The sequence below is a fragment of the Peromyscus leucopus genome, chromosome 5, assembly GCF_004664715.2.
Source record: "Peromyscus leucopus breed LL Stock chromosome 5, UCI_PerLeu_2.1, whole genome shotgun sequence".
Lineage (NCBI taxonomy): Eukaryota > Metazoa > Chordata > Mammalia > Rodentia > Cricetidae > Peromyscus > Peromyscus leucopus.
Window position 1 is genome coordinate 67,320,115 of NC_051067.1, and position 12,540 is coordinate 67,332,654.

The 12,540-nt window shown below is 39.6% G+C and overlaps 1 protein-coding gene across 2 annotated transcripts in view; it reads left to right on the top strand.

Moving 5' to 3' along the window:
* The first annotated feature begins 205 nt into the window (after positions 1-205).
* Positions 206-12,540, top strand: part of Stam (signal transducing adaptor molecule) — a 61,648-nt gene continuing 49,313 nt past the window's right edge. Inside the window, exon 1 of one of the 2 annotated variants that reach the window (XM_028870509.2) lies at positions 206-419. In XM_028870509.2, the coding sequence (XP_028726342.1) occupies positions 380-419 (40 nt within the window). In that variant the 5' untranslated portion in view covers positions 206-379. Of the gene's footprint in view, positions 420-447; positions 847-12,540 lie in introns of those variants that run through there. The other variant, XM_028870510.2, reaches the window with a different exon arrangement.

Genomic DNA, 12,540 nt, shown 5'->3' on the forward strand with positions numbered 1-12,540 from the left:
GGAAAAGCCGAGAACATAGCCGCGAATCCCACGGATCTGCGGGAGGGTCGACCGAGGAAGCGGCAGAGGCGGCTCCTCGCGTGGGCCTCGGCGGAAGGACAGGGTTCTTGACGGACCTGGCGCAGGCAGCGCTCCGGGCGCCTAGCTTCCCGACACGCCCCGCGCGGGGGGCCTGGGCCGCTTCTCTGCTGTTGCCGCCGCCGCCGCCGCCGCCGCCTCTGTTGCTGGGGGTGGGTGAGAGGAGGGGCGGAGGAGGACCCTGTCCGGGCTGCCCGGGTTGCTGTTTTTGTACCTGAGGGGGCCTCCTTTCTCCGTCCCTTCCCCTGACTGCCGCGGTGTCGGGGGGCCGTCCCCGGGGACACCTCGGCACGCAGCGGACATGCCTCTCTTTGCCACCAATCCCTTCGACCAGGATGTGGGTGAGTGTTGTCGCTGCCCTCGGTCGGTCCCCCGCCAGACCGCGAGCCCGCGCCACCCACCCTCCGCATTCATGCTGGACTCCCGGGCCGAGCCCGCCTTCTCCTCTCCTGGGGCCCCTGGTTCAGAGGCGGGAGAGGCGGGAGGACTTGGCTCGTCCTCTCCGAAAGAAATGGGACTAAAGCCCTCTGATGGGCCTTGGGACGGGACTCGAGGGGGCTTGGAAGGAATTGCTTAAGGGATTTGGGGGTCAAGGGTTGTTGCCCCGGGAGGAGCAGCCGAAGAAGCCGTCTGCCGCTGGGGCTCGGCGTCTGGAGAAGGGCCGGGGCGTATCTTGGCTCGAGCGAGACTGATGATAAGCCCTCCTCGCCAAAGTGTTTGCCTGGCCCAATGGAAAGCTCCAGGCAGGGAACGGGCAACATGTTTTAGGTAAGGTTACCTAGGGATTTTATAAACCGCTCTTATAACGGTCCCTGGAGGAGAGAGGTCTGATTATGGGTAGATTGAAATATTGGGAGAGATGAAGATGGACTACTTGGCAACAACTGAAACGCTGTTGAAGACATGTGAGCGTTTGGGATGCCTTCCTCAGGCTGGGCCTCTGCCTTGGGGAAGCGTGGAAAAGGATTTTGCGTGGAAAAGTCTAGGAAGAGGCCTGGAATGTTATTATTATTTTTTTTTTCTGAATCACTGATACTAGATATCGATCATATCAGTTTAACAGGTTGACTGTCTCTTTTTGGCCTGAAGGTAATAGTGAAATTTGAATTTCTTGGAGGGTGACTTGAATGCACATGGGACTACGCTGGCAAACAAAGTGTAGAATGAACGCAAACCAGTATCATAGCCAAATTCCGCAAGACCCGAGTTTAACCATCACTACAGTAAAAGACTGTGAGGATTAACCTGTGAGAGTGGCTTTATGAATTTTGTTTATGAGAGATGAATTTTAAATTTTGCTCTCTGAACTCTTTATAGCATCTCACTGGAAATCCTAACACTGTTACTTCCTGCGTGGTTCGTGGTGATTTAAATGAATGTCCCGAATCTGAGCAGTGGATGGAACTTTAGAAATCATCAATAATGCTAAATAAGTAATGAATTGGAAAATTGTGTTTACTAAGTGCTTAGCACCAGTGCTTACTGAACACAGTGTTCATTGACTGAAGAGAGAGAACTCTGAAGACCATCCCATTGCTGCCCTTTGGCAGGTTTACAACTTACTGCATCCGTCACCAGGGCAAGTGCTTATAATAAAACCAGACTTGCTGCTTCTGTTCCCAGCGCTTATACCTATGCCTGTCTAGTTGGTTATTTGTGTTTTGTTTTTTTGAGACAAAGTGTCTCCCTGCTGGGATTAAAGGCGTGCACTACCACGCCTGGCTCCTACAGTTTGAATGGGCCTGGTTGTAATGGCACCTTGCTTCCTGCTAATCAGTCCCATTTATATTCTCCTGACTTGTTTGTTTCTGTGGTATTGGGAATGGAACCCAGAACCTAATATGTGTTCCTTCTGATTTGTTTTTTGAACCCACATTTGCACTGGATTCGGATGAATTTCTTAATGTTAAACTTACTCTTGCTACCCATGCCACCCATTTCAAACACAGGCACCTTCTTGCCTTTAAGCTTTTGTCTCTGTTATTTATTCTGTCTTTCTACATATATGCCCTCGTGCTTTAAGGTCAACTTAGAATCCAACTTGTTCTACCTGAATTATTTGCTGATTCCTGCAACCTTCTTGTAGCAACATTATTGACAGTTTGGAATAGATAAAATTCTTAAGGGGGTTTTGTTCTACACAGTGAAGACTGTTAGCTTTGTTTTTCCCCTTTACTCAGTAGCTGCCAGTAATATCTCATGGCCAGTCATGATTTTGAAAGTCTTAGGCATTATTTAATGTCCCTTGGGGTGTTTAAATACTTTGTGTTTCAGAGCTGTTGTAATTTTTCACCTTCCCCAAACTCTTACAAATTTCAACATTTTTGTGTTTACTAAAATTAAGCATTAGAAATCATTGTGTTCTTTATTTTGTCCCTTTTTAGTGGCTGCTACATAGTTGGCTTTGAATAAATGCTTGCTGAGTTGAAAATATGTTAAACCTGTTAGATATGGATTTTTTTTTTAAATTTAGTTTGAATTATAAAGCTAGTTTATACCATCAAGTTCCCTACTGATTTATATTTACCAGTTCCAAAAGTCCATTCCTCATCCTTTTTTTTTTTTAATCAAGGTCTTAAATTTTTCTTCTGTGCTTTACGCATAGGTTTCTTGGACACTAAAGTGTTTCTGGTTTTCTGCTGAGCTTTTTAGTCTTTTTGCCTTTTATTTTTTCAGTGTCTAAATTTTGAGCAACCTGGACTCAGTAATAAAACCTCTTCTCCGTTGACACTTTGTTCTCTTAGAGCCTTAGGAGGCTTAGTGTTAAGTAGAATTTGGAATGATTTATTTGAATTGAAGTTTTAGGCTTGCTGTTTATCAGCAGCGTGGCTTTGAGCTAGTTGGTTAGATATTCTGTACCTTTGTTTCCTTGTTTTTACATATGGAGTATAAGAATTATAATGTTTCTTAACTCACAGACTTGGTAGAATTGAGCCAGTGTTTAAAAAGCACATAGAATTTTTTTTTTAATTTGTGAAGTAAGTTTTAAAACAAAAAAACTACTCTTTTAGCGTTAAACACTTTGTGTATTCCAGTGACTCACAAATGTAAATAGTCTTGGTCTGTATTGGAGATTTAGGTATCCATCTACTCGATATTTCCACTGGATTTTGATAGGAGTCTAGAAACAAGCATGGCAGAAACTTGGTTCTCCTCCAGCTTCTCACTTTGTTGTCCTAGGCCAACTCAGGGATTGAGTCACTAATATTTCCTGTTAGTCAGTTCTGCTGTGGAAGAGTCATCCTTGATTCTCTCATGCTCCATTCTGACAGTAAGATCTTTGGGCTCTACTTAACTTCTGTCTAGAATCTTGTTGCCTCAGTATTATCATACTCAGCCATCTCAACCCCCTTTAGACAGAGACTATGGCTTTGTGGTAGAATTTCTTGTTACTCTTTGCCCTCCAATAAGGTTTCATTTATAGATGCCATTAGTTTTTAAAAAATACTGGCTAAGGTGTCCTACCTGTTCAGAAATCTCTGGCGATTTTCTATATATACACATAAAGAAAGATATGATTGTGATCTTTGGATTCAATGTCATGTTAAGCTTCTTGAATCTGAGCATTCCAAGCGTTTCTGCCTCTGTAGCTTCATAGGACAATTTTCTTTGCTTATATTACTGTTCCCTTAGGTATTTTAAGGTTGTGATGTCTAACACATTTTGAGACCCTATTCAGAATTCACATTCTAAGAGAGGCTTCTCTAGTTGTCTTCTTTAAAACAAATAATTCATTGTTTTGTACTCACAACTGTTCATTTTCTTGATAAGTTCATTAAATGATGGTCTTGTGTGGTATAAACTTTATAAAGATGAAAACTTTTCATTTCTGTCCCTAGTACCTTAGAGGCAATTCCTAGAACATACTAAACACACAATTTATCTAGTAATGAATTACCGATAATTTTCTAGATTGTTAGTTTGGTGTTCTATTATCACTTAAAAATCTATTAGAAAACTGAATTTACCTTTCCATGTTGTTCTCTTCATTATTTGATTGTTTTATAATGTTCCATTTATCTTGACTTTTAAAATGTCAGAGTGCCGGTCTCCCTCCCTCCCTTCAGTGCCAGAGATCCAATGAGGGCCTTGCAAGTGCCAGGGAAGCACTTTACCTCTTACCTACACTGCAGTTCCTGGCCTTGTCTTGAAATGGAGTCTCACTGTGTATCCAGGTTGGCCTTGAATTTGAGGTGCTCCTGCCTCTGCCTCCTAAGTGCTGAGGTGACAGGTGTGCAATAGCAAGCCTGGTGCCAATAAGAAATGTCTTTGAATCATTCCTTTGTCTCCATTAAATGCTGTTTTTGATTTTTATAAAAGTAAGTTAGCAGCCAGGTATGGTGGCCCACTCCTTTAATTCCAACTCTCAGGAGGCAGAGGTAGGTGGATCTCTGGTTGGAGGACAGCCTGGTCTACCTTGTGAATTCCAGGCCAGCCAAAAGTATATAGTAAGGCCTTGTTTAAATAAAAATAAATAAGTTAATTATTTTTCAAAAAGTAAGCATTTTAGTCAAACTCTGTTCATATCCTGCCTACTGTTAATCTGCTATACATACTTTGTTTTCATTTGCTTAGTCCAGTCAGTATTATAAATCACAGTCAGATTAATTTTTGTCCTAACCCAGTAGTTCTCAACCTTCCTAACATGTCCCTTTAACACAGTTCCTCATGCTGTGGTGACCCCCAACCATAAAATTATTCTCATTGCTACTTCATAACTATAATTTTGCTATTGTTATGAGTCATAATATGTTTTGAATATGTTAATGAATCATAATGTAATATTTTTTTGGAGAGGATTTGGCCATGAGGTCATGATCCATATGTTGAGAACCACTGTCCTAAAGTGCCGAGACCTTGGCTTTGGCTAAAAAATTGCACATTTAATTTAGGAAATGTAAAGCCATAATTATGATAATAGGCAATTTGCTAAATTATTATTGGTGAATGTGAGAATTTTGTATTGGACCAGATCAAACCCCTTTGAATTCATTTTCTAGTATTGTAAGGAGTTATGAAAATATCTCATTCGTAAGGTTGCTATCAGGATTATTTGTCAAACATTTTATATTCTGATTCTTTACTGGTGTTGAATATGCTTTATTTACTTCAAATTCAATATGTTTAAAACTATAATGAAGCTTTTTTAAAAAAAATTAGTTAATATTTTTCCCTTTGTTTTTATGACCTGACATCAGTTGTTTACATCGTTCCACAGGTCAGTAGCCTGTGTGACATTTTGACTTCTATGGTTGTAATTCTCTACATTCCTGACAACAAATATGTACTGTTGACTGTGTAATAGGCACACCCACCATGCTCCTTCAGGATTCTGATATAGTGTGTATGCTTTGAATCCATCCCTCTATTCCTGTAACTGCAAAGGTATTTACCATTGTAATCTGTAAATACCTTTCAGATTAATACCGAAACTTCCTATTGTTTTCTTCTTTCTCTAGTGATGGTTGTGTTTTAATTATGTAAATGTGCTGTGTGGTGGTTAATACCAGCATAGGCTGGCAGATCTGTGTGAGTTCAAGGCCAGCCTGGTCTGCAGAGCGAGTTCCAGGATAGCCAAGCCTACACAAAGAAACCCTGTAAAGAATGTAAATGTAATCCTTTTGATTAAGATATTTTTAATTGAATCTACAACCTAATATGAACTCATGATGGCTTATAACAACTTAAATCTTCTGGCTCCTTTGTGGCTTGCTGTGAAACCTTGACAGGCCGAACTGCTTTATGTGAAGCAGGCTGTACTTTGAAGCAATCTACCTGCCTCTGCATTTAAATACTGGGATTACAGATTTGGAGCTCCTGTGTCTGACTTGGCTTCTTTAATTTTGCAGCCTCATCTTCCATTCCTTTTTTGAAGGTGTATTTCTACTCCTTATTTTTTTTTATGCAACTGTGTTTGGTCAGATATATCTCTCTTATGGCCTGGAATATATTTCTTTTCACTAGCTTAATTTTTTTCCTTTGAATGTTGAGGATTGAACCCAGTGTCTGAAACATAAGGATACCTATTACCACTGAGTCTTAAACCCACACTGCCCAGTTTTAAAGAACTGTAACATCTTGAAACTAATGACAATCTTTTCCCTATAGAATGATTGTTACAGGTAATTATCCTGTCCCATTTCTTTACTTCCTCAAAAGTTCAACAAGTCATTTTAGAAAATCAGAAGTACCTGCTTATCAGTAAAAAGTCTAATCTGTTGAGAAGACTTAAATTTCAGTTGAGGCATTCATGTGTGATCCTTCTGAGTACTGTTAGAAAATACTTAATCTCCTTTTTTTGACTTTAGTGTTCAATTGCTGTGATGAGACACCATGATCACAGCAACTCTTTTTTTTTTTTGGTTTTTCGAGACAGGGTTTCTCTGTGTAGCTTTGCGCCTTTCCTGGAACTCGCTTTGGAGACCAGGCTGGCCTCGAACTCACAGAGATCCGCCTGCCTCTGCCTCCCGAGTGCTGGGATTAAAGGCGTGCGCCACCACCGCCGGCGATCACAGCAACTCTTATAAAAGAAAACATTTAATTGGAACTGGCTTACAGTTCAGAGGTTTAAGGGGCTGGGGATTTAGCTCAGTGGTAGAGCGCTTGCCTAGCAAGCACAAGGCCCTGGGTTCAGTCCTCGGCTCCCGGGGGAAAAAAACAAAACAAACAAACAAACCCCCACAGTTCAGAGGTTTAGTCCATTATCATCATGCCATGAAGCATACAGGGTGACATGGTGCTTGAGAAGGAGCTGAGAGTTCTACATTCAGATCAGCAGGCAGCAGGAAGAGTGAGTGACACTGGGTCTGACTTGAGCTTCTGAAACCTCAAAGCCTTCCCCCAGTGACACACTTCCTCTAACAAAGCCACACCTACTCAGCAAGACCACACTTCCTAATAGTACCACTCTCTATGAACCTATAGAGGGCCATCTTCATTCAAACCACCACAACTGTAGAGATAAAGATAAAATGAGATGATAAGCTTTGAATTCTTTAGAAGCAAGTCTGGTGTGTGTGTGTGTGTGTGTGTGTGTGTGTGTGTGTGTGTGTGTGTGTGTGTGTGTGTGAGAGAGAGAGAGAGAGAGAGAGAGAGAGAGAGAGAGAGAGAGAGAGAGAGAGAGAGAGAGAGATGTCCATGCCCCTTCCCCTGCCCTATGCTCTGGTTTTATCTTAGAAATTGATAGTTTTTACTTTATTTGCTGTTTAGAAACCATGTTGAATTGCTACTGGTAGTTTATATTCTTCTGATTTAGAAAATATTTTTTTTATAAGAGCTAGGAATTGTGCCATTATTTGATTAATCTTGAGGCAGAAACAGAAATGATGCTATCAGTTCAGAGTTGTAAAATGCATTGTTGTGGTTTTTGTTGTTGTTGTTTTGGTTTAGTTTTTTGAGACAAGATTTCTCTGTGCAGCCATGGCTGTCCTGGAACTTGCTCTGTAAACCAGGCTGGCCTCGAACTCCGATCCACCTAAATCTGCCTCCCAAGTGATGGAATTAAAGGCGTGTACTACTATGCCTACTGTGTGCATTGCTTGCATTTCTGATTTACATGAAAAAATTGGAGTCAGATGCTGATCTTTGTATGCATAGGAAGTGAAGAAGGGAATTCATAGTGTTCAGCATGTTTGCTAAGGAGTGTACCATATATGCTGGTTGGATTATTATTAATTTTTTTTTGTCAATTTAACACAAACCTGGACATACCTGGTGAGGAAGAAGGAACCTCCACTGAGAAAATCTTCCATCTGGATTGCCTGTATGTAAGCCTGTAGGGCATTATCTTAGTTACTGATGTGGTGTGATCCCTGGGTAGATGGTTCTGGGATGTATAAGTAAACTAACTGAGCAAGCCCCGGAGAACAAAGCCAGTGAGTAGCATTCCTCCATGGTCTTAACTTCAGTTCCTGCCTCCAGGTCTTGCTTTGACTTTGCTAGGTGTACTGTGACCTGGGATATGTAAGCCAAATAAACCTTTTCCTCCCCAAGTTTCTTTTGGTCATGGTGTTTTGGGTTTTTTGTTTTTGTTTTTGTTTTTGTTTTTTTTTTTTTTGGAGCTGAGGATCGAACCCAGGGCCTTGGGCTTGCTAGGCAAGTGCTCTACCACTGAGCTAAACCCCCAACCCCTTGGTCATGGTGTTTTATCACAGTCATAGAAATGAAACTAAGATGCCATACATGCTTAGAGATGTCATTAGTTTAGGAAATGTAAAGTCATAATTATGATAATAGACAATTTATAGTTGATCAGAAATGGGTTTATTACTTTCAGTTAGCTAGTGACTTTAAAAATAGGTTTCATTTTGATCACTTAAATTTATTTTTAATTAGGTTTTAAGATTTAAATGTTTTAATTACATGTAGGCATCTCTTTAAAAAATAGCCTGCTTGAGCTGGGTGGTAGTGGCACATGCCTTTAATCCCAGCACTTGGGAGGCAGAGTCAGGCTGATCTCTGTGGGCTAGAAGCCAGCCTGGTCTATACAGCAAGATCCAGGACAGGCACTAAAACAACACAGAGAAACCCTGTCTCAAAAAAACTAAAACCAAAACCAAAACAAAACAAAAAAATAGCCTGCTTGGCTACCAGTCCAAGATGAATTAATTATTAAAATGTACTACCAAGTCAAAGTAACAACTGGCTTTTCTTTCCAAAGATGAAGTAAATGTTAGACTGAGGGATACCTGTTCAGGCTGGCTTGAGTCTTTTTGGGATTCAAAACAGCTGAGGACCTGTCCTACAGGGCTTTAGATACTCAACTTTTATCTGTGGGGCTTTCTTAGCATATGTTCAATAATTAGGCTGAGAGCATGGGTTTTTGAAACATTTAAAATAGAATTGATTATTTTCAAGAAATCTAGTGTATTTTGGATGCCTGAACAATTGCAGGTAAATTTGGGACAGTTCTTCCCTAGTCAGAACAAAACCAAAAAGCATTTTATAGTTGCATTCTAAGCAAGCAACTTAGTTATAGTAGTGTCATTTTTTTTCATGTTTTCTTTTTTTTCTCTCTTATAAGCTGCTTTTATATTGGTAGAGAATAATTCTTTTTCTAGCAGCCCAGATCTGATTGTATTTTTTGCTTGTTCAAGGCTCTTGGCTCTCTAATTTTTTGTTTGTTTGTTTGTTTGGTTTTTCAAGACAGGGTTTCTCTGTGTAGTTTTGGTTGCTGTCCTGGATCTCGCTCTGTAGACCAGGCTGGCCTCAAACTCTCTGCCTCCTGAGTGCTGGGAATAAAGGCATGCGCCACCACCTCCCATCTAATGTTTCTTGAATTAATACAGATATCTCTTCTAATGGGTTACATTGTAGTGTAGTTGTGTCTTATTTCAACTTTTTGGAAAGTGGTCTGTTCAGCAGCCAGACTGTATTCATCATTATGGTTTTCTGTGTGTATTGCTTTATGCTTTATCACTTAAGTAGAAAGAAAAGAGGTCTTTCTCTTTCTTTTTAGTTTCTAAATATATCCATCATCCTTTTTGATTTTATTTTTCTTTCTTCCACACCACACTTTACTTTTCTTTCAAATTGCTTTGGTCTTTATAATTTCTGTGACACCTTTCCTATTTTATATTAGGTCTGTATCTGTTAATTTCATCTGTCATTTTAGTTGTAAGCCACTTCAGATATGATGTGGAATGGGCTAGAAATCCATTTTATTTTCTTGAATATGTACTGACATTATTTTCTATAAAATTAACTTATCCATGTAGAGGTGGGGAAGGTGATCCTATTTCTGAGATGTACCATGCTCTATATCCTTGTATCATGACAGACTAAGCTGAGCATGGTGGTGTTTATTTGTCTTCTTATCTATCATTCAGATGGCTGAGGCAGGAGGATTATGCATTCAGGGCCAGCCTGGGCTTTGTAGTGAAATCAAGGGTTGCTTAGGCTACGTAGCAAGACCCTGTCTTAAAAGGAAATCAATTAAGACAGGTTAACAAGAGATAAACATAACAAATTGATGTGATCATAGTTTTTTTTTTGTTTTGTTTTGTTTTTTTGACATGGAAGTTGTCTTATTTGAGTTTCAGACATCTGGGGTGTTCTGTTCATTTTATGCTTAAATTTGATGTTTGCACAGCTATGTAGAAAAGTTATTGGATAGAAAGGTTATGAGCTCTTAGTAGTGCACTGAGTGGAAAAACCTACCAGGACCTAGATGCTTCTCTTCTCTGTTACAGCAGTTGTTTCTCCTGAGTATGAAGCAAGACACCACTGGAAGGAGGGTCTTAATTTTTTTTTTTTATGGCCTGCTCCTAGACAGAAAGGCAGAGGAAGATTAGAGAAATCCTAGTTTTTACTGCTGACTGTGGAAAGGATGGCTTTTAGTTATTACAACATACCCTTGTAAAGAATAATTCTAGTTTTGTGGCTTTTGTCATGGGAGAATGAGGGATAGGACTGGACAAGTGAAAATTAAAAACTGCATATCAAAACTAAAAACTGCATATCACTTTGAGATACCATTTTCTGAGCTAACAGTGAAATAAAAAATGTTTTGAAAATTGTATATTCTTACATAGTAATGAATAACTTGCTTTCTTATTTAACTTATTAAAAGATTGTACAACAACAGTATTGTAGCTTGAATATATCCCTCAGGTTCATGAGCTGGAAGCTTATGGAATTTTCTTGAATTAGCAGGGTACTGAGGAGGAGAAGGAAGCAGGGGGGGCTTCATTGTTAACATGATTATGACCAACTACTACAAATAAGAATCTTGGTATTGGTTGATCTATCTCAGGCTAAAAAAATTGAATTTGTTACTGAAGGTCATGATGGTAACGTCACTTTATCACTGTGCCCTAGTCAAGACTAGCTAGCTACTTTGTGCTTCTATGCAGCCTTGACTTTTGTACATAGCTTCTGTTTAACCTAAATTGCTTTTTTTCTGATTTCTTTTTCCCACTTGTTTGTATTTTCCTTAATCTTTCATGTTAGAAGATTGTCTGTCTCAGCTGTTAATCCTTGGCTGAGTGCCCCTGGTTAATACTTAAAAAAACAAAAACAAAAACAAATACACATTGGAAGTGCTGATAATATAGTTAGTTCTCTTTGACCTTGACCTTCATCAGAGTAAGTTTTTCTGGTGGTGGTTCCTAGAGTCTCTTCCTCAACCCTCCATATTTTGTTTTTAGTATCTTTCATATTGAGCTGTTTCAAAAGGTGATAGTCTTTCAGAAGGTGATAGTCTTGATATTTAACCAGCCTTGCATAATCAGTACAAATCTCTCTTGGTCCAAGTGTATACATTTTCTACACATTGTTGAATTCAATTTGTTCATATTTTGCTGGGAGTTTTTCATTTATAATTATGTAAAGGATTTATTCATAGTTTTCAAGTAACACTGTTGCCTGACTTTAGTATTAGTGGTAATACTGGAAGCATTGGTTAAGTTAGGGAACATTCTCTCTGCTTCTGTCTTTTGCAAATGATTGTGGAGAATTGGTGTAATATTTTCCTTAAATGTTTTGCAGAATTATCTTGTAAACTCAACTGGGTCCTATGCTTTTTGGTTTGAAAGATTATTAACTTTCTTGACTTGATTTTCTTAATAGGTAGCCTGTTTGGATTATCTGTTTTCTTGTCTAGGCATATACCTGTAGCATGAATCTTAAAAGTTCTTATTAATAAAATCAAACCCGAGGCGAGTTATTGGGGTCCATGCTGGTAGATCAGAGAGACAGAACGAGCCACAGCTATCTCACCTCGCCGGATCCTCAGCTGGTCTTGTCTCCTCAGACTGGAAGCTTCTGTGTCCTCATCCAGAATGAATCTCAGCTGAACTGCTGCTCGAAAGCCTGAAGCTTAACCAGCCACATGCTTAACCAGCCAAATGCTTCTAGTTTCTGGTCCTCACGCCTTATATATCTTTCTGCTTTCTACCACCACTCTCTGGGATTAAAGGCTGGCTTTCTGGGATTAAAGGCGTGAGTCACCATGCTTGGCTGTTTCTAATGTGGCCTTGAACTCACAGAGATCCAGAGGGATTTCTGTCTCTGAAATGCTAGGATTAAAGGCATGTGCTATCACTGCCTAACTAGTGGCTTGTCTGTTCTCTGACCCCAGACAAGTTTATTAAGGTACACAATATTTTGGGGAACACAATACCACCACATATACCTTTAAAGGAGTTGGCTTGCTTCATCCAAGTGATCAAATTAGTGGGCATAGAGTTTGTAATATTTATTTGTAATATTTATGAGATTCTCTCTCTTTGATTTCTGGTACTAGTACCTTGTATCTTTTTTATTTTCCAGTTAGCTTTCCTAGAGGCATACAGATTTTGCTGATCTTCAACAGTTGTGCTGATTTTTTTTTTAAATTGCTTTTCTGTTTTCATTTTTGTTAGCTTGCTTTGTATTTCATTTGTTTGGAGGCTGTCTCACTGTTCTATTGCTGTCAAGAGACACTGTACCAAGGCAACTCTTAAAAAAAGAAAGCATTTAATT